This window comes from Rousettus aegyptiacus, unplaced genomic scaffold, assembly GCF_014176215.1.
Source record: "Rousettus aegyptiacus isolate mRouAeg1 unplaced genomic scaffold, mRouAeg1.p scaffold_m13_p_17, whole genome shotgun sequence".
Classification (NCBI taxonomy): Eukaryota; Metazoa; Chordata; class Mammalia; order Chiroptera; family Pteropodidae; genus Rousettus; species Rousettus aegyptiacus.
Window position 1 is genome coordinate 44,629,372 of NW_023416292.1, and position 27,963 is coordinate 44,657,334.

The window sequence follows — 27,963 nt, forward strand, 5'->3', positions numbered from 1 at the left end:
CTATCCATATCTGACAGTGGAGTATTTATAGATCCCCTACTACGAAAGTGTTTTGGTCTGTTTCTCCTTTTAGTTTTATTACTAATTGATTTACATCTTTTGGGGCTCCCTAATTGGAAGCATAGATATTAAGTGTTTTGTCTTCCTGGTGCATGATTCCCTTTATCATTGTGAAGTATCCCTCAGTATCTTTCTTTACTTTTTTATTTCATCCGGTACTAGTACCACTACTTCCGCTTTTCCGTGAATGCCATTTGCCTGAAATATCATTTTCCACCCTTTCATTTGAATCTATATTTGTTTCTGGAACAGGGATGTGTCTCCTGGAGGCAGCATATGGTTGGGTTTTGTTTTTTGATCCATTCTGCAACTCTGTGCCTTTTTATTGGTGAGTTCAGTCCGTTTACATTTAGAGTGGTTATTGAAATATGTGGTTTTCCTAAAACCATTTTAACTTTTGCTTTTTGGTAACTTGGTGTTTCCATTGCTTCCTTGTCCTTGTGTGTCTGTTGTTTTTATTTAGGTTTGATTTCATGGGTTTTCCCTCTGATCCTTCTTGTTTTATGTTATATACTTCAGTTCTGAATCTTTGATATGTTGTTACCATTATGAATATGTAGAGGATATATATATGTATCCATTTTCTTCTGAGTGTGCCTTATTTCCATTCCCCTTTGTGAATGTGGATCTTTGCATCCTCCCCTTTTCAGTCACTGTTGTCTCAGTTTGTCCCTATATATGCTGAACGATCATCACTATCTTTCTATATAGCATATCTCTTCTTATTTTTTAAGTTTATGATGTCCTGTTCTTAGTAAGGGTTTCACTCCTCTGCTTATATCTGCCTGCTAGTCACCTTACTCCTAGTTATTTCTTTCGTCATTTTGTGTTAGGTGGGCTGACCTCTTTCTGCAATACAGGCCTCATAGTGGAGAATTTCTTTAATTTTTGTATGTCTTGAAAGGTCTTTATTTCTCCTTCGTATCTCGAGGAGAGCTTTGCTTGGATACATTATTCATGGCTGGTAGTTTCTTTCATTTGATAATTTGAATATTTGATTCCACTCCTTTCTGACTTAGGTTTGTGTTGAGAAGTCCGACAATAATCTAATGGGTTTTTCTTTATAGGGTACCATCTTTTTTTTCCCTGGATGTCCTGAGAATTCTTTCTTTCGCGTTGAGTGTTGATAATTTTAATACAATGCGTCTTGGAGAAGGCCTTTTTGAATTGAGTTAATTGGGTGTTCCATTAACTTCTTGAATTCCACGCTCCAGCTCACTCCTTAGATTTGGGAAATTCTTGTCAACTATTTTTCTGAAAATGCTTTCTAATCCTTACTTTTTTTCTCTCCTTCAAGAATGTCCATTCTTATGTTTCCTCTCCTAATGGTATCAGCTAGTACTTGTATTTCTCTTTTATTATTTTACAGTCTTCAGTTTCTCTCTTCTATTTTTGCGTTCGATATCACTGATACTTTCCTCCATTTAGCCAACTCTATATCCCAACCTTGCTATTTCATTTTTCATCTCTTGCAGTGTGTCTTTATCTCCAGAAGTTCTATTTGGTTTTTGCGCATTTCAGTCTCCTTGCTAAAGAACTCTGTTGATCTAGTTTTTTGTTTTTGTTTTTTTTTTCAATTCCTGAAATTGTTGATATGAATTTTGGATCTCATTGAGTTTTTTCAGAAGTACTATCCTTAATTCTCTGTCATTTTAGTTGTCTGTAAGCTTATTTTCTGGAGATTTTTCTCTTTCTTTCTGAGATGCCTTGTCACCTAGATTGTTCATGGTCTTTAATGGACTATCTCTCCTGGGCATTAATGGAAGTGTATTCTGCTATTTTTCCAGAAAGAAGATTTATTATATAAAGATCCCTAATTACCCTGTTGCAAAAAATCGTTTTTCTTTTGGTTTCCAGTAGGTGGCATCTAAGCCTCTTGGATCCCTGCTTTATATAAAGTCTTAATATTGCCTTTTTTTCCTTATAGCTAGATATTCAATCAGGCTCGCTACTCTCAGTCTCAGTCCCTGTCCGTTTCGGTAGCCCCTAGGGCTCCGCAATGTTCAGTCTCTGAAAATATGGGTGGAGGAGCCCTCTCGGTTAGGGGATGGGGGCTGCGGCTCAGCCTCAGTTTTGCAACTGCGGCTGTTAACAGTCAAATGTTGTTTCTCTGCTGTCCCGCTTCTCTGCTTTCTGCCCTGATGACTGGGCACTGCCGCCGGTTGCGTGGAGCTCCCAGCTCTTCCACGCAGGGCTGCTGGGAGAGGCAGCTTCTTTGTTTCTCCCAATCCACAGCCCCACTCCTGGGGCTCTGCCCTGTGATAGCTCTTATGCACATATCCCACACTCAGACATGCTAGTGTGCAATTTAAGTATTTTTGTTGAGCTTTAGATGTTCAGCTTATTGTTGTTTCAAGGAGAGAGATTTGGGGATGTCTCTCACTCTGCCCTGTTTCTGCTGTCACAAATCCGATTTTAACTTTTGAATGCACTCTCACATATTCTTAAAGGAATAAACTTTTTTCTTTTAAAATGAGGGACGGGCCCTTTCACATAGGGACTGTGTCTAAATGGTTACTGAATAAACAGTTCCTCTTTGGCTCCTTCCATAAGGAGGGTCATTAGCAGTAATACTAATCTGAAATGTTGACTTGAGTTTCCCTTTGATTAAGTCAGTGGCTCAGGGAAAGAAAATAGTGTATATTTTTTTCTTTACTCATTTAAGAAACAATAAAAGGGAAAGGAAGAAAGCTGCAACAGAGTTCTAGTGGAGAAACATGCTAGATATATCCTCTTCCATCCTGGGACTCTGTAACACAAGGGTGTGTGTCCTAAGTAATGGAGTGTGTCCATGGGTCTAAATAGATCTAGCTTCTTCCCAGAGGCTTGGTGGACTGAGAAACATGGCATAGTTTGCTTTCTTGAGTTTGTAGTGAAAATATACTGCCTTATGATTTCACAGTGCTTCCATTTTCAGGGTGCTTCCGTATTTAACAGCTCTAAACTACCACACAAGCATATCACCCTCATTTTTCGGCTAAGAAGGAGAAGATTGCAACTTATCTTCATGACTAGTATTTAGTAGCAGCGATCATTTAACGTTATTATTGTTTTGTTTTTGTTTGTTTATTTGGTTAGGATTGAGTCCATTCAGTCTACCTTGGGTCTCCTATAGCTTTTCTAGAGCTTGTCCTTGACCCCCAGCACCCCTAATGAGCTTTTCCAGGTGACAAAAGTGAAAGCCAAGGTATGGACTGTTTAACTTTGGACATTTGTAAACAACAAATGTGTCATCACACTTGGTTACCACATTTTATGAGGATTTTTTCATCTGTGTGCATCAATGAGAGAGAACTATAATCTTTCTTATCTAAACTGTCCATCTAATTTGGGTTCCAAAGTTACACTATCTTTATAAAATTAGTTAGGAAGTGTTCTCTCTTTTTCTATTCTAATGGTTTTCACATAATAGAAATTTTTTTGTTCCTCTCCTGGGAAGCCATCTGGGTCTGATGCGTGTGCATGTGATACTTATGTGTAGATTTCTTTACTAGGGATTTGATTTCTTTTATTTTTTATCTATTCAGATGATCTAATTCATCTTGAGACCATTTTGGTAATTTCTGTTTTTCTAGGATATTGTCTATTTGGACTAATCGTTCATTTAGTTTATAGATTCTCATAAGTTTTTAATCTCTTCTGTATCAATAGCTATATCCCATTTTTTTTTTAATTTCTAATGTATTTTAATGCTTCTCTCAATGTTGTAAGGTTGTCTCTTTTATTAGTTTTTTTCAATGAATCAGCTTGAACAAATTAGCTTTCTCTTTTTCAGGTTTTTTACTAATATATGCACCTACAATTCCATGATTTTTCAGTTTATTAATTAGCACTCCTTGGGTATATTTATTCAGATTTACTACTATACCTCAGTATCCTTCCTTCCCACCCATCTCTCTCCATCTGGCCTATGGAGACATCATCAGAGACCTGGTAGCTGCCTTTTCAGAATCCAGGTATACCACCTACTATGTCCTTGGTGCATTCATCTCAGTCCTGGCAGAGGGAACACACAGAGGGTGGTCTGAATTTTCCTTAGTCCTCATAATCACTCGCTTTCCTTCACAGCATTGACACTTTATCCTTTTAGCATTTACCTATACTCTAGAGGTACAAATCTACCTTTTTTATTTCTCAGATATCAACAATAATACTTCTGGTTCCCAATTTCATTTACAGACGCCTTTCTCTAAACACAAATGCAGTGGTTCCAACCAGCTCAGGGCTAAGGTTTCTGTTCTCCCTTTCCAATAGCTATGCTACCCCATTTAATCTGAAATTTACTCTCCTTGGCAGAAAAGACCAAATTAAATGAGATTTTGAGAACGTGTGATGTCTGTATGCCCTTTCCTTTCCTTTTGCTAAAAACTGAGCTAAAACAGCATGTGTTTGGCCTTGAACTGTTTGAGAACTGCATTACATTTTAGTCTTTACTTTTTCTGCTGCTCTTCTTACAGGCTGATGACACCTCCTCCTGCTTCCTATTTTTAAAGACATCTCATCGAAGATCTCATTGAATATCTCTTAAATCACATCTCATTGAAGATTTCCCAGAGATACTAGACTGCTCTTAACCTCTTTACTCTCTGTCTTTTTATCTCTAAAATGACACAGTTGGACTGGGGGAATCTATAAGGACCCATCCAGCCCTAAAAACTGGCCTATCCTGCAGGAAAGCAGACTGCTTTGTTGAGCCCTGTATGCCTCTGTCTCTGAAGCCCATTGACATTCTTCACATCCCCAGATGACCTCTGTGCAAGTTGTGAATTCTTTTAAAAGCAGGAAAAGAGAAAAAGGCTGAGAGGAGAAATTTTATTCTAGTAAAACTTTTTTTTTTTTTTCTCAAAATAGGAAGGGGAATTTTATAGGGAGCCTCTGAGGGGGAGCTTAGGTGCACTGGAAGGAAGCTCCTTGTTGGGACTACGAGTCCTGGAATCACATTCTTCTTATCCATTAGCCAGGTGACCTGTGTGCATGCCACTCACCCTCTGACCCATTGTTTGATCTGTGACTAACCAAAAACTAGGATAAAACTTTTTCCTTTTCATTTTAAAGCATAGATGTAGGGGTGAAAAATAATTTCAAAACACATGTAAACTATAGAGCACTGTGGAACCACTGGTGTTTTTACTGTAGAGATTTCATTCTTCTTTGACAAAAGGAAAAATAACACAAACAAGCTCTGTACTGCTTTATCTTTTGTAATCAAAATAAAAGGTATTCAGTGAGCCGCTTTCTTTCTGGAACTGAATTACAGAATTCTGCTGCTTCTCGGCACTCTTGCGACATAGAAAAGGCTTGCTCCAATTCAAATCACCATTCAGATGAGAGGTGTAATTGTTATTATTCACATTTCAGAGGGTTCTATGTCTATTATCTGTTATCTGCTCACTTTTCAGCTTTCCCAAACATGAACTCAGACACAGTTCATTTTCATAATAGAGGTTTCCCAATGAGAATGAAGTGGATGATTGTTTAAAGCAAAAGATTGGTCTTTTTTTTTTTTTAAACAATGTATATATACTCTAACATGAGCCAGTTCCCGCAGAAGCAACTTGAGACTTGAAAAATCAAGATTACAGAAAGGAACTTTCCCACCACATTACAGGAAGAAATCAGACTAGATATCCTAGCCACATGAGAACTTATGTCCTTATGTCCAACAGAATGGGCAAGATACATGTTTTTTTCCCATTGGCCCACAACCTATCTATATGTAACATTAATTTAATATACCATCACAGACACAAATCAGGCATGTTAATAAGCTGACTGTGAGTTGACCTTTCAAATAGAAATGCTAACTTGGTGAATAATTTTCTTACAGCTTCTCTCTCGAGACTCAAGCTTTTGAGTCTTGCTGGACACCTGCCCCTAGACTTCCTACAGCATCTGAAACATTTGCATGAAATTTGACTCATCTGTGAACTGTGTTCCCTAGAACCACACTCCCATTAACCCAACATAGAAACTTGGACCTCCATATTAAGCTCTTCCTTTCTTTCTGTTCTCCTTTCTCCAGTTCTTAACTAGTCCCTCACCTCCTCCAGATTAGACTAAACTATTACAAGAGTCTTTCATTTGTGTTCCTAAACAGATTTCCCTACTTAAAATCCCTGGCTTCTCCAATATATCCTTCATACTGCTCCAGAATTATCTGACCAAAATACAGGGTGAGCCACATCATTTTTTCGTAGACTCCCTTTCACTTACAAAGTAAATCCCACACTTATTAGTGTAGGATTCAAGCTCATTCACCATTGGCCTTTGTGTTATTAGTTGGGAAGTATTCATTCAACTAGAGATGATGAAAATACTCAACTAAAAATGACTTAAATAATGAAAAATATTTATTATTTTCTCACCTAAAAAGAAATCAAGAAGTCTCCTCGGTGTTGTCCACCTTTCTACTTCGTCTTCCTATTCCGTCATTTTTTTTCCAGCTTGCCCCATCTTGAACTTTAGGTTGCTATTGCAGCTCAGAAATCATACCCCACCCCACACACATACATAACCATGCAGAAAAAAATATATTCTTTCATCTGCAGGAAAATCTGCCAGGAGCCCCTAGTAGTTTTCCCCTGATATCTCCCTGACCAGGATTTTGCTATCAATTATAGCCCAGGAGATAGAATTGTGGTATTTGGTTTATAAAAATAAGTATTCACATCTTGAAATCAGGGTTCTTGGAGCAGGAAAAAAGGGAAGCAGGTGAGAGAGTTTGGAGTGACAGCTATTAGCGTCTGCCAGGGTTTATACTCCACAGGTAATCCCATTCACATACCTCAGGCCCCTGGCCTCTGGGATTATAACCATTCACAAAACAGTGTGTTTCATTTTTCCATGTACTCTCTCTCCCATCACTAGATGTGTGCATGCCTTTTTCTGCCTTTGGAAACACTCTGCTCTTCTCCGCCTGTTCGGTCTGAGTTGCCGATAGATAGACCATCAGCATTAATCCTCCACTAGGCATTGTGTTCATAGTGTGTTCCTCATTTATTTCTTTTAGCCCTTGTCAGAGTTGTACACGTGACTTCTATTCCAATAGATTATAAGGGCTCTAATTTTAATCTTGTCCTTCCTGTAGCCTTTATCAAAGTACCTTGAATCTAGCAATGAATGTTTGTGGAATTAAGTTGAATGTCAATTAACATTACACCTGTTTGGTTTGCAGGTCTGTGCTGCCAGCATAGTCCCCCAAGATGGTGAACAGAATGGTCTTATGGGGAGAGTAGATGAAGGTGTAGATGAATTTTTCACCAAGAAAGTGACCAAAATGGATTCTAAGTGAGTTCAGAGTCATTACTAATAATACTTTGATTCACATTTAAATTACTAACAGTTACAATTAACTTTGTTTACTAAGGCTCATTTATATATTTTTTTTAAATAAAATTTACTATTCCGATGGTTTGCAAATTGTGACCTCCAGTCCAGCAACATCACTAATTATCACTATTAACTGAGAACTTGTTAAAAAGGCAAATTCTCAAGCCTCTACCCTAGACCTACTGAATCAAAAACTCTGAAGGTGGCGCCTCTCGTTCTGTGTTCTAATAAGCCCTCCAAGAGATCTGCTGAGCACGTTCAAGTTTGAGAACCATCATGCTATTTTAAAACAGACCACAAAATGTATCATCCCAAAGTATTTTTTCTAGGATGTTATCACCATCACTTGGATGATTCTGTTACAGGGCAGTGAGTTTGACAGCTGAAATTACTTACATCTAAATTCTCCATTTTCATAATCTGATATCTGTGAGGGCCATACGTCATTGCGAGATGACATGACCTTAAGAGAGTGTCAAAATGACAATAGAATTAGTGAAGAGGCTTCAGAGTTAGTCTCTAAAAAGTTCTGTCTGCATTTTATTACTACATGGATTTTTCCTAAAAGACAATTCAGTAGTACTTCTTATTAACAGTTATGTTTAACTTAAAACACTCTGGTTTTTAAGGTGATTTGTACCAAGTTTTTAAATCTCTAATTTAATGCAAATCCATCCCAAAATACACCCTTGGATTTGTATTAGGATTGTATCTGAAGTATTCTGCACCTTGATATCAAATTCAGGAAGGAATTTAAACCATATGATAAGCCAAGGGTAGGCAAGGCTGATCACAGGTAGGGAAGAAACCAGCCCATTCTGAAGACTGATACATGTTATCTTGCCTCTGTAGAATGGCAAGGTGGAGTTTTTATATGCATAACAGTCCAAGTGCTGAATGTTATATGCTTCAAGACCCAGTTATTTGCCTTTGACACTGGTCTTAAAGGTTGGAAAAATTCTGTTTTCCTATCCTTCAAGAACCGACCTAAATGTCATTTATTCTTTGAAGCTTTTCCATGACTGCTTCCCATAGCCCCCCATGTTAATCAATCTTTCTCTAAAACTGACTTAACACTTTTTTTTCCATCCTCCGTACACATCTGTGAGGGCACATATCATTCTTGGAGAGTTTGTTTGTTTGTTCTTACAGCTCAGGGAATGGATGAATGGATTCCAATATTAAAGAGTCAGGCAGCACCAACATAAACAGCAAAATGGGAAAGTCCCTCTTAATGGTTTGCGTTCAAGCCTTTTTCCCACTTAGAAGGCTATTCTTCAGAAGCAACACCTGGGTCTTATTTTTTATTATAACTTCAGTGTCTGACAAGCCTGTGATATGTAGTCTGTCCTCAATCACTAATAGTTGAATTATTCAAGACAATCTTGGCCTATATCTATATAAACTACAGATACCATTGTATCTTTTCTTCCTAAACTTTAGAAATATGTATTTAGTTAGTGGAAAGGTCTGTGAGTATCTATTGTGATTTTCTTGACTTTTCATTCTACTTTCTTTAACTGGCTTGGAATGAAAGTTGGGCATACTTTATAAGGTATAAAATTCACTTCCTACAAAGATACTGCTCTAGGAGGATTCAGTTATCTTCTAGTAGAAATAGACAGAACTAGATACATTAATTTTTATCATATAGTGATGGAATCTACTAGAAGTTGTGATTTGTTTAATTTCATTTTGCTATATAAAAACAAGTATTGTCATTAAAAATCAAGTATTGTCATTTTAATATGTAAAGGGCTAGGCATAGATAAAACCATGAAATAATAGTGTAAAGAAAGTTTGAAAACCAGTTTTACATGCTCATAATTTAAAATGTCAGATGTTCTACAGGCTTTTTTTCACACACAAAAAAAAAGTTTCTTGTTTCTTTCCCTATTCCCCACAGTTTCTATTCCTTTAGCTGTTTATTTTTTACTTTGCTTCTGTATTCGTTAATAATATCTTTTTTGCTATTTCCCGTTTTTTAGTTTTAAATATTAACTGTAACTGTTGACTTCTTACTATAGAGGATGATGATAATTTGGTTCTTACATACTCTAGCCCTACCAGCTAATACATGCAGGCAAAACTGTCTCTCTGTCTCTCTCTGTCTTTCTGTCTGCCTGTGCCTCTCTCTCTCTCTTTCACACACACGTGAGCGCACACACACAAACACACTTTCCCTATCTTCTAACTTAGTTATATCATGATTGTTGGTTCTATCAGTATTTACTTTTGGCTTCATTATATCCATATAAATACCCACAGCTGAGTTATACATATGCTATGACATTTCCTTTTCTAGACAACTTTGTATTTTCCCTGGAGTTAGTAATTGTCTACTTTTCATTTGCTTGGTCTTCTGTATTGCTATCACTGACATATCCCCTAAATCTCCAGTAAAGGGATAAACCTCTCAGTTTTATCTTCATGGAACATCCTTTACTGCTATCTGACTCCACTTTGAACTCTTGGCCCATTCTACTGGTGTTATCCTAGGGTCTCCCTCATCTGTTTGGGGCTTCTTTCCCCTTGTTCCTGTGTCCTTTTCCTATTTCCTTTGGCCCATGTTTTCTTCTTCGTTACTTTACTCCCTTGTTTAGATAGAGCACCTCCTGGTGTTAGTCTGAGAAAGGAGGCATAGGAAGTGGGTTTCTGCAACTCATTGTGAATAATAGCGTGACTAAGTATAGAATTATAGATTGAAATCCATTTCGCCTTAGAATTTTGAAAACCTGGTCCCTTTGTCTTCTAGCTTATAGTGTTACTATAAGAATCTAATGTCACCCTGAATCCTAATCATTTGTTTGTAACTTGTTCTGTTTTTCCTGTTCTCCAGAAGCATATGGGACCTTCTCTTTGTTCCAAGTATATTGAAATTTTATGGTGATATGCTCTGGGTGACTCATTTGTTTGTTTGTTTTAACCCATTTGCTAGGCACTAGTGGGCCATGTCAATCTGGAAATTCACATCCTTTGGTTCTGAAATTTTTGAAAATTAAAATTTCTGTCATAATTTCTTCCCCATTTCTCTTTTTTTTTTCTTAAGGCTTCACTATTCAAATTATATGTGTTTCCCCTATTCATCCATTAATGGGTTTTTTGTAACCTTTTCTCTCTTATTTTTTTATTCTTTTTATTACCCTGCTCCCCTCACCCCCCCCCCCACCGCCCCCAACACACACACACACACACACACACACACATATTCTGGGATATTTCTTCAGTTGTATCTTCCAACCTTTAGTTTTCCATTTCTGCAGTCACATTTTCTACTATTATTGTTTCATGATTCCAACATTTTTTTCTCTGTCATGTTAAAATGGGGCACTAATGAGTTTCATGGAAGTTTGTATGTGGGACCTGCCTATTGGTGGGCTTCATTGTAGGGTGCATTCTTGGAACATTTTGTTGAGGGGAGAGTCTCTCTCTGCTTGTCAAGGTCTTTAGGTCTTTTGGGTTTTTAGGAAATTTTGATCTCCTACACGGAGGGCATAAAACTGACTGCCCCATTCTTGGATCCAGAATGAGAGAAAGGGTCTGAGAGGTGTCACTTTTCAATATACGGGCTTCCCTGTGTAGGGGAGGAAAAACAATTTTTCCCTTCACCTTTCTGGGTTCTTGGTTGAGACCCCTGTAATAAAAGACAGATTAACAGGAGAAAAACAAACAGGTTTAATAACATGTATACCTCCTACTGCATACATGGGAGAGACTCAGGAAAACTGAGTAACTTCCTGAAATGGCCCAAGCCATCACCTTAAATACCATCTCCAGCTAAAGAAAAAAGATGGGGGAGGAGGGTATCAGGGAGGGAGTCTGTCACGTGACAGACTCCCTCCCTGATACCATCCTCCCCCATCTTTTTTCTTTAGCTGGAGATGGTATTTAAGGTGATGGCTTGGGCCATTTCAGGAAGTTATCTTGCAGTTTTAATTCTATGTCTTCCCCATCGATAAGAGTTCCTAGGGATTTGGTCATCCTCCTCTTCCTGATAAAAGGAGGGGCATAATTACCAAGGAGATTTCCCATACAAATGTAAAAGTCCCTTACAAAAGGGTAATTTTACAGAGTGTCTGCTGTTTCTTAAAAATAATCATCCTAAAATAATCCTATGCCAAAGAGGCATATTTGGGGATGACATATTCTTGTCCTTCTCACTTGAATCTCTCCCTGTTTTCCCAATGGTACAGCTCTCTTCAGCTACACCTACTGTTCCTCACCCTCCTCAGAGTGTAAACTTGGGGTGGGATGGGACAGGCATGGGCTCTATGTTTTCAGGAGAGGATCTAATGGTTTGGTAAATAGGCTTTCCACCTCTTTTCCTCTCTTAAGCCTCACTCTCAGGTCTATATCCAGAGGTATTTCTTGTTCCTGTTCTGGAGTTGGTGCAAATCCATTTGCTTCTGGGCTTCCCCTACTGATGCTTTAGGGGTCAGCTTTCCCAGATTAAATCAGTTTTCTCAGGACTATTTAGCTTCCAAACTTTGTTAGTTTTGTCTTTTCTCCCCTCTAGGGTCAATACCTTCTTTTGAATCCCTTGCAGTGGTTTTTCAGGGAGCCCAGGGGAGCCAATGGTGTTCAGTCTGCCAGCTCTGTGAAAGACAGTGATGGTGCCTTCCACTCAGCCCACTTCATTTCCACTTTTTCCTCACCCAGTTCCCAAGTTTCTGAATTTTCTTTCTGACAACTCTCTACCAAAACTGTCTGTCTTTTCATTTTGTTGCTGTTTCACTAGTATTACATTTAAGCAAGGATCTAAGTCTTGTTTGGGTTGAGCACCAGGGGTGAGATTTCAGATGTTACCTAATGATTACTGGAAGGATTTTAGGGAAATCTGGCCCTTTTCATTGTGCACCAAATTAAATGAGGCAGTCGCCTCCTGTATCTGAATTGCAGCCAGCTTTGTTGGAAGTTCTAAAAAGTAGAGAAGCACTTGACTAGAGTATGTAAAAATAAAAAAATTCATCTCTTCTCACACTCCTACCACCTTTGGATTCTTATTAGCTCATGTGTGCCTCAATGTCTTCACCTGTGGATATGATGATAGTATTATACCTTCTTCTCTATTTCCTAAGTGCAATGACTCATATCAACTTCTTAAAATGCTTCAGAATAGTTGCCACATAAGCAGCAATCTCTATATTTGTATTTTGACTGATTCTTGCTGGAACTTGAATTTCAGTAAAACCAGCAGGATTTGTTCTTTTGAATCACAGGAAATCGTCAGCAAGAAGCTCAGAGTTCCATGAGCTTAGTGAAGGAGGTGATGAGAAGAAAAAGCGAGATTCTCGGAGAAGCGGCTTTCTCAACTTAATCAAATCCCGGTCCAAATCTGAGCGACCACCAACAGTCTTGATGACAGAAGAACCCTCCTCACCAAAAGGGGTGGTCAGAAGTCCAGCCATGGACACACCCAGGAAGGACACGAAGCCAGATGAGCACAATGGCAATTCTGAATGGAGTGAAGAGATAAAAACACCTGACTCTCATGAAGAAAGTCAAGAGGAGGACACAGGGAAGGTGGAGCGCAGTGACAGCAAGGGCAGCCCACAAGGAAGCCGGAGGTATGGGGTCCAGGTGATGGGCAGTGATCTGCTGGCTGAGATGAAGGCCAAGCAGGAGCAGAGAGCAGCTTGCGCACAGAAGGTAAGGGAGAGGCCATTTTGATTTGTTTGGGGTTTTGCCCCAGTGGGCGAGAGGTACAGAAAAAAAGCCTGTTAGTTAAATAAAAATCCAAAAACCAAAAACTTTTTTCTGAAGAACCCAGATCACAGACCACAAAGACATGGCCATGTTTTCCCTTTGGCACTATGGCCATGCTCTTCCCAAGAGCCACAGCGTTCGAGGTAGGTCGTTGGCGGTACCTGTGCAGGTGCTTCCTGTGCATGCCAAAGAAGCATGTGATAGTGTTCAGGGAAATGCCGAGATCTGGGAAAAGACTGAGTCTGTCGAATCCCAGCAAAGACCTGAGGGTGACTGGAGATAGGAGAACTAACAGAGGCAAATAAAAATACTGAAACCAGATACTATTATAGAAAGGTAGATCTATTTTTCACTTATTTAATAATTTATTCTTTTTTTCAAACCTTAAGCTTCCTTGCTGTATTCTAGATCTAAAAGTGAAGGGACCCACACCCCACACCCCACCTCACCCCCAAAAAAGCTAAGATATTCTGTTAGAATTAATTGAATACTTGACCATTGCGATATATTGTTACCTGTTGCTATAAAAGAAAAAACTTCATAGTTTAAAAATTATGGAGTCCCCTACCACCACCAAAATCTGACTTAATACATTACTTATCCTTTGAAAAATATAAGTTGTAGGATTTTTTTCCTCCTGCAGCTAATGAAGGTTGGCACCTTCGTCGTGGCCACTAAGACCCATACGCCATGGTTGTGGCTTCTGTGCACTCCCCGGCCCCTTTTGTGTCTGGAAAGCTGGGTTCTCCAAAAAAGGGAAAATTGCACATCTATTTTATTTGACGTATCAGAATAAAACATTTCTCCTCAATGAACCCTTGGTTTTCAGAAAGTAAATGGTAAACTAAATACCACGGTGGGGAGTACTATTTATATTATAAACAGGAGACCATTTTTTCATTAGATCCTGCCTCCCATGCGATTTTACAACTGCTCTCCATAGTTCTTCCACTGGCACCTTTGTTATCTAGCAATTTCCTGGTTACAGATAACTCCTGCCTCACTCATTAACCTCACTCATTAACCTTAGGGAAGAGCTGGGGTGGAAGGGTCATGCATATAACTCTACTCTGCTGATTCAACATGGGAGGCATGAGGCAGCCTTCACTGGCCAGAATTCTGAATAAATACCGTGACCACATCATTGGTGAGTCAGATGCCCAAAGAAGTGTTTAAATTTCAGTCAGTTTTATAGAATTTATAACAGTGAACATGCTGTTTTCACTAATAAGCTGTTTTGTTTTATCACTTTTTCCATTGATGAACACCTGCCTTTTGGTGGAAAGATAAGAAGCGCTACAGGGCTTTTTCCAGGCACTTTGGATCTGATATATAAATTGGCTCAAAGTGACAAAACTCCTATGGTTTAGTATTTTTATTTGTTCCAGGTTTATACCAACAATCTCTTAGCACCATCTAGTGTCTATTTAAAACAACCAAAGTTTTTAAATTTTGAAGCAGTCAGGATTATTTATCTTATCTGAATAATAAAATAATAAGAGAAAGTTTTTCCAAAATTAATATTATAATATTTTCCCTTAAAACTCCATGACTGTATTCTTTATAAAGTTAGCAACATAAACATCAGTGGTAAATATATCATTGATAAAAAAAAAAAAGTCACCTTTCTCTCAAGCAATTCTTTTTATACTATTTATGTTTAATATGTGTATTTAAAGGGAAAGAACTGTGAAATGAGCTATGGTATCTGTTACTTATTAATAAAGGGGAGTAACAGGTATTGAATGCTTTAGAAGCCCCATCTTTTCTTGTGGGGCCACCTCGTGAGCTGCCTGCACTCAAAGATAGCTGGCTGAGTCCTAGCTTTACCCTGACAGTTCCTGCCCTAGGAGAGTGACATCTCACTTTCCTCATCTCTTAGTAACAAGCTCCTTCCACCTGAAGTTTGTCAGATTTGTTTTTTTTAGTTAATTCCAACCTGTTCACCTGTATTTGCCTCTTAAAAGATCTGTGTCCTTTGGTTCTGCCTCAGTGCAAGGAAGGCCCTGCCCATTTTGAGACCCCTTTCACCTATTTTGTACATCAAAGTTGAAAAAGTTTCCACTGCTTTTTAAACTCGATTTTTGGAACCCAATTTGGAGAGTTATATAAATTTGTAGAGTGTCAATAGCCCCATCCCAGGGAACATCACGGAGAGCAGAGGCCACACAGGAGCTCAGCAACAACAACAGGCATCACCAGCCCACTGTATCCCTGGACCCACACGACTGTCATCTGTGGGGAGCATCCAAGGAACCAGCCACACTTTGGGCCCTGGGGCCCTGACTGTAAACACAGAACAGAACATGTTCCTCTGAGCTTTGTCCTGAGAACTTCAGAAGACAACGGTCAGGCACCATCACTGTAACAGCATTAGAGTTAAGAAGACATTCTTTGTTGTCATTTATTGTCTGCTTTGTTCTTTTTCTTACACTTAAATACGTACTTTGTCGGGGGTGGGTGCTTGAATTTTTTAGAAGCTTGGGAATGATGCCATCTCTCAGGAGTCTTCCAGCCTGGCCATGAGCAACACAGAACGGCTGGAGGGAGGTGGGGCAGGTAAGTCAGGCCTTTGCCATCACCCCCTTAGGAAAAACATACTCTGGTTCCAGGAGTTTCATGTGATTGGAAGAAGAAAAATAAAGACAGGGGGGGCAAGAACAGGTCTCTCTGCTGTATTTTCTCAGCTTTCACCTAAAAGGAAACCACCTTCTCCTGCTCCAGCGCCACTTTGGGGCTCATCTCCCACCACCAGTGTAGCCTTGTGCCTGCACAGGGTACCTTTTCTAGACTCTCAAAGGGAAGAAATTTCATTGAGAAGAACTCCCAAACTAAGGGGACGTGGGGAGGGAGAACATTTTGGGGACATAACTAATGCTTTTAAAAATAAGCCGTACATGGTATATGGAAGGTGGCTCTTTCGTTTAATATGAGGTGATGTTCTTCCCTTTCAGCTTGAATATCCATAAATATAGAGTGTTCTTTATCCCTCTGACACTTCAGGTGCAGTAAAAGAATAAGGTGCCTTAGATGGACACTGAAGGGTGACTTGAAAGTTGCATGTTATAAACCCCATTGTGCTGTTTGAAGTTTTTGTGCTTTAGTATCTTCATGTAGGAGGAGCTGGAATATTAATTATATTTAACTGGTTTATTTTTGCCGGTCATCTGGTTAAATTAAGGCAGCAAAAGGGATGGAGGCAGGGCATGAGATGACATTTCTGAGCTAGTGAGGTTATGGCTCCTGGCACAGCCGTCCTCGCTCAGGGCCTGCAGCCAGACCCCTCACTGATTGCTGTCCAGAACTGAGGCGCCTCCAGTGGGATATACCTGCACGCTGTGCCAGGTCCAGGAAGATGTGCTGCTTCAAGTGCGTTAAGAACCACTATCCTCTCTGCACGGGCACGTGGACCTGCACACTATTCATTGTGAGGCTTGTCATCTGTGTGGTAGTCAGAGTTGATCGGAAGACCAACATTAAGTCCATTTTCTAAGGATTTTAGTCCTCCACCAGCATGCTTCTGTTCTAAACATTCTGTGATGAGAAATGACAATAAACGATTACAGCGGTTTGTGCCAGGCTCCTCCTCAGTTCACATGATTGATTACTTTCACCTTTGATTTTTAACATAAAGTGTGCTTTTTGTACCCATTTTCACTTCAGTGCCTAAACTGCAACCAGGTCTTCTGGAGACCCGCTTCAGTTTGGGGTCCCCAGAAAAGAATGTCAAAACAGACCCCAAGGTGGACACGGTCTCCCGATCTCGGAGCTCCTCCAGCACACCCACTAGCCCGAAGCCCCTCCTGCAGTCCCCAAAGCCCAGCCTGGCAGCACGGCCCACCATCCCGCAGAAACCAAGGACTGCCTCACGGCCTGGTAAGGGTTTTACTAGTCAAGGAGTGACGCCGAGACCATGTGGCTTCTCAAGGTGGCTGTGTTGAGACTCCACAGATGGTTTCAAGGGCACCAGTGAACATGCTCAGGGGGTCAGCAGAGGGCCTCCTGAGAAACCTGCCAGGGGTGGAATTGACAAAAGCTGAAGGGTTCCTCTATTCAGCACTGAGGCCACCAACTTAGAAATTGACCTTGCATTCAGGACTACAAGTTGCAGAGTGAGACTGGAAAAGCTTTTAGCCTTGTGTTTTTCTGACCCATTTGTAATTCTTGAGGTAGCTTTCAGGAAAACCCTTCCAGGGCGGACAGACCCTTCAGAAGACTGTCATGTAAGGATGAGGGCCACAACCAGGGAAAGCACAAGTTCCTCTGTTTTTACCTCATATTCTAAGAATTGCTTAGGGTTTAGGACAGGGCTCGGCAAGCTGTGGGCCTGCTTTGTAAATACAGTGTTACTGCAAAGCCGCTCTATGTGCACATTGTCTACTTGCTTTGCACTAGAGGGGCAGATTTGAGTAGTTGCGAAAGAGTCCATTTGACTTGCAAAGCCTAAAATATTTACCGCTTGGCTCTTTACAGAAAGGTTAGCTGACTCTAGGTTTGACAAATCTAATGACAGAGGAAATTTTAAAATATTAGAAATGGGTTTGCTCTGCCTTATTCTCTCCTACAACTGCCTCTTTCCCTGTCAGGTCATATTTTTTTTTCTCTTCAACTTTCTATTATAATAATTTTTAAACATATACAAAGTAGAATGATAATACAATGAATAAATCCCATATCACCTCTTCACTTTATTCCCCCACAAAAATTAGGCAAATAAGGATAGAGATATATAGTCAGATTATGCTCATCATTATCAGCATCGTTGCTGCTAATTTTAACACTTAACTCTGCACCAGGCACTGTTCTAAGTGCTTTGTGTGGATAAACTCCTAACTTCCTCGCCCACAGCTCCATTTTACAGATGAAGTTTGTGAGGTACAGAGATGCTCAGCCTGCCAAGTCACACAGCTAATGATTAGCAGCCAGACTCCACCACCTAGTGGCAATCACTCCTTCCCTGGGCTGTTCCCGCAGGGCATGCACATGGAAAGTAAGACTCCTGGCTCGTCATAGTCATCCATCAATACACAGATGATTTGGGTGGGATGAAAACAAAAGATAGTATCCCATGTGCCAAACTCATTCCACTTGTGGATCTTTCTTATTTTTTTCTCAAACATTTCTTTCACTCACCAAGTGGCCAAACTGTTTAATCCTCTCTGGTCTTCACAGCCCATTGGTCCCTCAAGTAACCCAGTGCAGTCTCCAAGGAGGAACCACAAAGAAAGGGGTACACTGAGATCACCTCAAGCAGCTAACTCTTGAAGTAGATGACATAGGATTTCTAATTCTACTCACACCTTTTCATAAACCAGAGTTTGTCATGATGGGGAACCCCAAAACTTCCTGGTGCATACAAAATAGCTTCATAACAGAAAGTGAGGAGAAAGAAGGCAAAGAAATAGTTTTAAAAAAAAAAAAATTTAAATGATGACTACTTGAAAGCAGGCAAGCATTTTATCTCAGCTAGGTGTGTTTCTAGTCCAAAGTAAAGAAACGGCTCTTGTAAAATGAACCTCATCTAATGTGTGGAGTATTTGGCCACTCAGATACTAATGCCAACTATAAAACTAGCTGGATCCCCAATATTCTGTTGAAAGAAGCATTTATTTCAGTTTATTTGCTAAATGTGTTCGTAGAACTTAGTATATTGACAATTATGTTAATAAGCTAATGTTTTCATAGAACTCAAGAAGTCAGCAGGCATTTTCAGATACACCATCTCATTTCCTCCACACAGTTCTGAGAGATTGTCGAGGTAGGTAGAGTTATTTTCAATTTCTTGACACATCTCTGCTTCTGTAGTGAAGCACATAGATTGAACTGGAAGTATGAGGCTGAGGAGGACCTGCCTGAAGGTTGTCTTTAACACACACATGTGCGTGGGCACACACGCACACGCACACACACACGTGTCAAATCGAGAACTACCTTGCTGATAGCAGAGAAGGAAAGGCAATTCCGTAAATCCTTTCAATTAGAGTAAAACAGCACAGCCTTCAGAATTAAGAGACTTAGAGTTATAGTTCTATCTATTTTGCCACCTTTTTAACTTAGTAGGTCTTTTGATTTCTTCATTTGTACAGTTGTCACCAAAGTTCTTTTTGGTTCTAAAACTCCATTATTCCAAGTTACTCTTAGTGATGTCAGTATATGTGTGTGAGTATAGGCACCAGCATGCACAAATAATATGTGTGTGTATATACGGTGACCACCTTAGTAGATTTGATAATAGGAAGAGGCAATGGGTTATAAACTTTATTTATTTATTTGTTTGTTTTAGGTGAGGCAACCCTTGATTGACCTTCACAGATTGCAAACACCTTGTCAGTTTACAATCCCGTATTTTTTTTTTATTTTTTACACTTACAGCACCTAGTCTTCCTAGGTGGTCTCCCATCCAATTACTCACCATGCCCAACCCTGCTTAGCTTCCGAGATCAGACAGGATCGGGCTTGTTCAGAATAGCATGGCCATGGACCAAAGTTTATGTATTTTATGAAACCACAGTTTTTGAGTTTTTGAGTTTGAGGCAGAAGAAACATTAGTTCACCTACAGTCTAATGTTCAAATATCAGATCATTGGAATTCTGTGTCTGCAAGGTAGATTTACATCTCTGCGAGATCTAACCATTTTGTTTTCAGTATTTTTCTCTCTATTCTTTGTGGATGTTATTATTTCACAGAGCAGAAACATGAAACTAGTTTTTGGCCAGAAAAATTCTATGATGCTTTTTAAAAATTATTAGTCACTTGTGTTGGAATAACCCAGCTTATGTTTAAAGAATCCAGTTTATGGAACAGTTTGACTTGTGTGTTTATGTCTCCACAGAGGATGTTCCAGACTCTCCACCTGGCCAGAGTTCTCCTAAAGTTGCTCTTCTTCCACCCATTCTGAAAAAAGTTCCTTCGGACAAGGAGAAAGAAGGCCAGGGTAGCCCCCAGCCCAGCCCCAGGACATTTTCCCAAGAAGGTAAGAAATGTTTTTTCTCCAAGTTAGCTCTCCCAAAGGAGAGTAATTTGAAGAGAAAGGAATTTATCTTGGACTTAACTAATATCTTAGATTTTATTTAAGTCAGCACTCCTCGGGTTAAATTTTGGAACCAGAGCAGTTTCTTGGTTCAGAAGCTTGATTCAACATTAGCAATGACATTAGATCTTAATGGAAGACCACACACAAAGAATGAAGAGCATAACTGAGACACTAACCTGGAGGTCTCACATCTTTGTAACAGTCATCATTAGATGCATCTGCACTGACTCCTAGCATATCAGGAGTGCCTTAAATGTTATTTGGTGACTCATTTGGTGCTATTTGTAGGTTTCTAGGTCCCATTATTTCCAAGAAAAGCTTCCTCTGGTTGGAAAGATCGTTGGCTATGGTTCAGGAGCAGTCCGCTGAGGCCCGAGTAACCTTGAGGCTCACTGTGCTTGCTCAGTCATGAAGTCAGATGTTGCTCATTCTCAGAAGTGTGGCATCCACATGGATGTGCTCAGAGCATCCTCATAACAGTTTGCTCCTTCTAATTTGTGGGTTAGGAGCAGAGTAAGATAGTCCTGGGGCGTGTATGCCATCTCTCAGTCAGATCAGGAGCAGCAACGAGTGGAAGGGAAGCGTGTTTGAGTGGCTTCCACACCACCCCCCATCTCCTTCGCCCACCTCCCTTATTCCATTAAATGCACAGTTAACTCTTGGGTTCTGTCCTTCATAAAGTATAATGTGATTACTATCTTTAAGCCCCATCTGTAAAGAAATTCTAGAGCCACACAAGTCATCATCATGTCCAGATGGCTCTTATTGTGGGTTGGGGTTGCTTTGTTTTATTTCAGATTTGCTTGATGCTTTAGAATTTTTTGACCTCTTGCCTCTGACATCTTCCTACATTGGCCAATTTTCTTTCATTGACAGTAGTTTTGAAATCATTAGGAAATATTTCTGAGTACTGTCTTTGTGATTTGGGAATCAAATGAAAAAAATGATACTACTTGCTTTCTCATCTCCATTCTGCAGATTTTTTTGGTGGGTACAAGCTTTACCCACCTATTGGCTGAAAATAAAAGAAGGTGGGATTTTGACCAAAACTGATAAACCACTTCTGTCACACAGAGAAACCAAAGCCATAAAAGGCGGCTGGCACGTACATTCGTATTATACATGATAAATAAGCACAGGGCTCAGTGTTATATCCACAGCCTTTGGAAGACTTGGTATAGAAAGAAGAGCCTTTGGTGGTGCTGGATCAGATTGGCTTGAGCCAGCAAGTGTCCCTGACAGCCCTGCTCATGCCACACGGCCCCTCCCCGTGTACCTATGCTCATTTTCCTTCCTTTTGCAACTGCTGACGTTTTCACTTCATTTCTAAGGAAAGTTTGAAAATGTCTGAAGGAGTCATGGGTGTGTGTATGTGGGGGAAGTGATTAATTAAGAATGCTCATCTTTTCAAAAGCAATTGAAATATGGAAGGATTAAAAAGAAAAGGTCAAGGTTGAATAATAATTACCATTTTTGAAGTGATGTTTTCTAGATGCCTCTATGATTCAAACAAGGCCTAAAGTAACCCACCAGCCTCATGAGTAAAAATGTGTGTACGGAGCCTGTAGAGTTCACAAAGTGGGTGACATACTAGATGCCACCACTAGCATGTCCTTAGTCGTTTTAAGAATGTCATGTGTTCTCTCCACCGGAAGTTAAAAATGAGAGTTGCTCCTCAAACATTTCAAAGCTTAAGGGGTAGGCGTTTTATTCCCTTTCTTCTCTCCCCATAAAAGCAAACGTTACGAATGGCACATGCCTCCAACTTCCCAGGTAGATGGTGGGGAGTATAGAGCTGTGGAAATCAACACTTTCCCACCTGGGATCTAGAATAAGTTAATCACAGAATCATTCTAGTATCACTTGGTATTAAAATTGGAATGAAAATATACATTTCTAATGGCCGAGGTGGTAAGATTTTGACTTCAGTTCATTTATCAGCTTGCCCACTAAGCTGGCCCAGGAATGAGAGCCACTTGTGAACCTTGTCTTTCTTTTTCTTTAAAAAAGTGTTCATGATGTGCTCCTATTTTCTTGTACATTATTCATGCTGGTTACTTCATTTCCTTGTTCTGTGCCTCCCTTTGGACTAGCGTGCCCAACTAATTTCTGAAACAGGTAAATTGCTGTGATTTTTTGGGATTATTCCATAGTGAATGTGATCTTCATTAATCCATCCTGGAATCAAAATGGTAATGTTGGGGCCTTTTTGTTAGTACCTTTAGGGAGCAGATTCAGAGCTCACCTCATTTTGCACGATATTTCCATAATGTTGGCTGTTGAATTCTGTAGAGGATGGTGCATCTGTTCAGGACCAGCACTATAGATTCCTTGAATCCTAAGTGGGGTGGGTAAGCTGATATTTAATTTTTAATTTTTAATGTTTAATTAATATTAATGTTTAATATTAATGTCAACACATTGATGTATTTGCTAATATAAAGGGTAAAATGAATCCCTTTTCCTCAGTAGTGCAAAGAGGAGATTATTACAAAAGACATTCAGATCATGACAATGACAAGCCTTCCAGTAAAGGGAAAAGATCTTCAAAACTGTACTCCACCATTGCAGAAGAAGAGGTGAATGCAATTGGGCACAGGAAGTCACAGCCAACAAATGGTTAGAGCCTTCAATTATCATCCCTCACTGCCCCAAAGCTTATGAACTGGCACTAACAAAAACAAACTTTAATTGAGTAACTTCTATCCTGGGACTAGGATGATTCAATTCATACTACTGATTTTTTTTTCCTAAATGGCAACAGGATGGTCCTTCCATTTGAGGCAAAAAGTTTTTAACTTAAAATTTTAAATTAGGAATTCTTATGAGGAAGATCAAGTTGTCTTGGAGTATGGTGATGTGTCCTTTCAAATTTTTGTGATCATGTAGGTTTATTTTTCTATTCAAATCAGCTTTAGTCTCCAGTGGGAAATTTTAGAACAATCATTGCTGATTCAGAGAGAAAGTTTTTTTTTTGTGACTGATTACTCTTGTAAAACTTTATCAGAGTTTAACATATGAGTGAATTGGCTCCAGGGATGAAGAGCATGACACAGCTTTCTAGCTATAACTCCACACCCTTCACTGCCTCCTGAGAAAGTGCCCCAGAAGGCAAGTCAATGGGAGTGACCTTTTTATAGGAATAACTTCTTTTTATTGCAAAAGGATAAACCATTCTCAAACTTGAGCACACTTTATTATTGATAATAAACCTCTTTGACCCTTCTTATAGCTTCACAACCCAATGAATTATGATCCCTCAAGTAGGAACTATTGTTTTGAGGACTCTCTTTGACATAGATTTCAAACAAAAACAATAAAAGAGCATCTACCAGCTCCTACCAGCAACAACATTTGGAGCCAGCCTTCTTCGCCAGCACTATTGGATGAGCCATGTGCCCTGACTTGCATGCTGGTCAGGTGCACACTAACCAGATGATGGGGTGGAGTTTAGGCCGAGACCCACAGCATAGAATGAAGTCTGAAGGTCACGCATAGGTAGACCATATTGTTTGGGCCAGGTAGCACCTGCCTAGAGAAAGCCCACTGGCTTGCTCCTTCACTTGTAAGGGATTTCTTGTGTGGTAGACATGTTTATAGAAAGGTGATTACAGTAACTCTTCTCTCTATGAGAGATTTTCTCTGATATTTTCGAGAGAATCTGTTATCTTCAAGTCATAGAAAAATTATATAAATGAACACCTAAGACCTTTATTTTCTGAAGAGAGGCAGAGTTACTTCTTAGAATATATTAAATCATACTCTATCTCTGCATTGCTTCTTTGAATAAACACACCAAAGGTCACATAGATATTTCTAGATTTGAGATATTTGCATTTGAACTACTATATCAGTTGACCTATGTTACTTGGTTATTAACAAAGCACCCTTGATGCAAAGCAAGTTCTATCTTCATTAGGCCACTAAAAGCACTTTTTACACAAAAGTGGGCGCCTCCTGGTGCCACACCCAATTATCCTAAAAGGCATTGAGTTAGAGTGAAAAGAAAATGAAGACAGAGATAAGCCAAATCTTAAAAAGGCAAGAAATTCCGTGTCTGTCTTAGATTTTCTCATGACCTCTTTGCTTGAAAATCTGATTGTGATGGGCTGTGTCAAATTTCGATGGAATTAAATTGGACCATCTTATATTTGCTTTTCTGCCTTGATTTTTTGAAATACCAGAACAAAAAAAGTAATTGTACAGGAGCTTCAATTAAGTTTTACATATAATATAATTTTGTTTTGTTAGTGCCAATTTTTAGCACTTGACTGTTTCACCCTTGAGACCTGCATAGCAGTCTGCTTTCTGAATAGTTTCTGGTTAACAAATAGCACTTAGCAGAGCAATTTTATTAAACCATTGTCCGTACTTTCCTTTAAATCTTTTAAAAGCCGCTCTGTTTGTCCTAAAACAGCTTTCTTATTTTCCTCAATCACGCATCCGATGAAACAGAGGCTGTTGTTCTCAAAGCACACTGCATACTTTTATCATGATTATTATTTTTTAATTGTGTAGTTATTTTAATATTGACTTGACAGGTAAAATGCTTTCTTTTACTAGAAATATTTGTAACTGCATCTTTTGAATTTCATATCATTTCCCTATACAATTAATTCTACTGTGATGTTTTCATTAGAATATGTTCTGTTTTCTTGAAGAAAATAGTTGATTTTGGCTTTGTATCACTGTAATGTACCCTATTTATATAGGCCATCTAATTATGAGTTTGTTTTTATGTATCACTTGCTTCTTCCATAATTCAAAGTATAGCCAACAAATATTTGGCTATGGCTTATAATCTGTAAGCCAGTGCTCTATTCTACTTTTTCACCAGATCTGGATTCTACTACCCCTATATGAGTTCTTCAAAAGAAATTTAACAGTCGGCATTTTTGGCTCTTGCCAGAAGGTGCAAAAAATCAGGGCTGACCACCAAATATTATGTTAAGGTCATAATGTTTTTCATCTGGAAAATAAGGATGTCAGTGGAGCTTAAAATGGAGAAAAGCTCAAAATTTCATATGAATCTCTAATTCTGAGTTTATATGCATGTTTCAGAAGCTTTAAAATTAGCATATATATTTGCATATATATGCAAAGTCAAATCATCTTCAAGAATGTTTGAGCCTCTGTGCCAATTATCACCACTATAAACAGGATGTGAGAACATTTTAAGTGTTTGTGTTGAATAAATTACCTGTTTACTTACTCAGGTATCTTATAATTTTAGTGGTACATGGAGTAGTAATAAATATGTGTATAGACACACGTATAGAAACCCTCCAGGGCTCTAACGGTATGAATACTTGCCTTGAATAAGTGTTAGTAAAACAATTTGATTTTTTTTTACTCTGTATAAGAAACATTAAGTCAGGCTGCCAAGAAGTTTCATTTGAATTAGTAAAAAGTCTGAATTTTATAAATATTTTTAAATAGTTTCTGAAGTTTGAAGTTTCAAGCAAATGTAATCTTATTTAGGCTATCCAGTAATGGGAGCCTTACCAAACCTACTTCAATATCATTGTGATTAGCATCCTAATTATATACAACCAAATAGATGCTGCCTAAGGGCTGGAAAACAAAAGACAAAGAAAATTCCCCTAGAAAGTTATTCGTAACTGGTGATCTGGCTTAACAGGAAGGTAGGAGGCTGGGAGACAGAATACTTTGGTTTCCAAACTTAACTATTAGTTGTGTGACCTTAGTTCCTTAACCTCACTATGCCTTAGTTTTCCTATCCGAGAATGGTGCTGCCTATGATACTAAGGAAAATGTCAGCCTGGTATGAGGCTCCTTATCACATTCACACTCACATACGATTGAGTTTAGTCAATGAAAGTGAATATTTTTGGAATGAATTTTTAAATAATGTCATTGCCATAATTGTAAGGTTCGGCTGCTCAACAGAGTCTGATTCAGGAACAACAGGTGTTCTTTATTGAAAGGCAAGCGGTCCCAGGCGAGGTTCACTGGTCAAGCACATTGGCCAGAGAGGTCACACCCGGGTGGGGTTGGGACAGGGTTTTAAGGGTCGCGTCCAGGTAGGGGAAGATTCAAAAAAGGCAAAAGCATAGTGTGGGGCTCTTTCATTGGTGCAGTGGTTTGGCGCCACGAGTGTAGTCCTGGCACCCGCGGATTGGTCCATGGGCCTCAGGTGGCTAGCTGGCGGGAGCTAGCGGCGGGGACCTGCCCCTGGGCAAGCCTTGGGGCCTTTTCTGGGAGCACTGGCCATACAATAGTGATCTACTTTGACAGCCTTCTAGAAAGGACATGTTATTATTTCTCTCAGTGACTGAGTTGGATAAATTAAAATGGTCACTTATTATTATAATGAGTACTGAGTCTATGCCACCATCCCTGAATCCGGCCTGGTAACTTGTTAATGTTTGCTATATCCTCCCATTCCTCAGCCTGAGAGGACTCAGAAGCCCAGTGTCACTTGGCTAGGGACTGAAGGACAGACTCCTTTTTGTACAAAGATTCCTGTGTTGGATTTCTCCAAATGTCAACCAGCCCTGCTACAATCACCCTGGTCCAGGGTTATCTCAGTTTTTATGAATGACATGAACATTTGCATGGGTTTCTCCGTTTTTAGAGAATACTCAGATGTCATATCACATAACATGAATTAGACCTGGGATTTCCAAGAAGCTAAAATATTGAGAAGGTTGAAAAGCTTTTTAAATCTAGGAATTGGAGCAAATATGTTTGCTCTGAAAACAAATGAGCAATGTATCACCATATCTCTTCCCTTGAACCTGTAGTTTAGGAAGTTTATTCTTAAGTCACTTGATACAGAAGAACAACTTATTTTGGTTTTAAAATGAAATGAATAAAATTTTTTGTCAGATTTCACTAGTAATGTTCTGTTTTGAGGTTAAGGTATTAGAAAGGTGTCTTTCAGATGAAGTCATTATAAATCTTCACGTTCCTCCTGTTCACAGTACACACAGAAGTTGAGAATTTTAAAGGACTCTGTATTACTATCAAATCAGTTTTGTGATAAAGAGCAAACTATAGAAAATTATCTACCTTTTGCCCAGAACCTGGCTTGTAAATAACTTTCAAAGGACCAATCAAATAAGTACATTTAATTTTTTTACTCTATTCTAAAAAATAAAAATCAATTATAGTATTTATTCATTGCTTCCCCCCACCCCAAATAAATAAATAAATAAATAGATAGATAGATAGATAGATAGATAGATAGATAAAACTATTGGGTAAAAGAACTCAAAAATTTTTTAATTACTTATCTTTATTATGAGATTTGAAAGGTTTATTCTTTTCAGTATTTGCAGTAATGTCAACCTAATGTAATTAACTAAACATTTAAATTTTTATTGTCTAGAGATCAGAATCAGCCCTGATAGCCAGACTGGCAAGAGAAGTAATTTATGATGTTTGCACTTTTACTATTAGGTTCCATTAGCTTTTACTTCCTGAAACACTCTTTAGTGGATTAAACATTTAAATAGCTAGTTCCTGCCAAGATGAGTTCTTTAGCATAATGATAAAATTAAAATGATTAGAAGCATCGACTGAATCCTATTGCTTTTCCAGGACCTAGAAATTTCTAAGTGACGAGGCAGCTACACTCTTCTTTCAAGCCAGACAGAGTTCATGGGTTTGGTATTTTTAGGTTAAGTGGTGTGTCTGCATAATATACTTGGTGAGTAATAATAACCCTTATTGCTCTGGTGTATGGCACCAGAACCTTTTCTCAAGGTATAGTAGCATTTCAGCTATGATCTAGTTGGGAAAAACATAAGCTTTGAAGAGAGACATAATTTAAGTTTGATTCCAGGTATTACAAAACCTACCTTCCAGG

The 27,963-nt window shown here is 39.0% G+C and overlaps 1 protein-coding gene across 7 annotated transcripts in view; it reads left to right on the forward strand.

Moving 5' to 3' along the window:
- The window catches only part of CARMIL1 (capping protein regulator and myosin 1 linker 1), a 262,957-nt gene that overhangs the window by 233,188 nt on the left and 1,806 nt on the right, over positions 1–27,963 (forward strand). For 5 of the 7 annotated variants that reach the window (XM_016140897.2, XM_036235260.1, XM_036235259.1 and 2 more), the window contains 6 exons: positions 7,235–7,347; positions 12,609–13,038; positions 15,573–15,654; positions 16,759–16,971; positions 19,929–20,069; positions 22,599–22,748. In XM_016140897.2, coding sequence (XP_015996383.2) covers positions 7,235–7,347; positions 12,609–13,038; positions 15,573–15,654; positions 16,759–16,971; positions 19,929–20,069; positions 22,599–22,748 — 1,129 coding nt within the window. The remainder of the gene's footprint in view (positions 1–7,234; positions 7,348–12,608; positions 13,039–15,572; positions 15,655–16,758; positions 16,972–19,928; positions 20,070–22,598; positions 22,749–27,963) is intronic. The other 2 variants (XM_036235257.1, XM_036235261.1) reach the window with 2 other exon arrangements.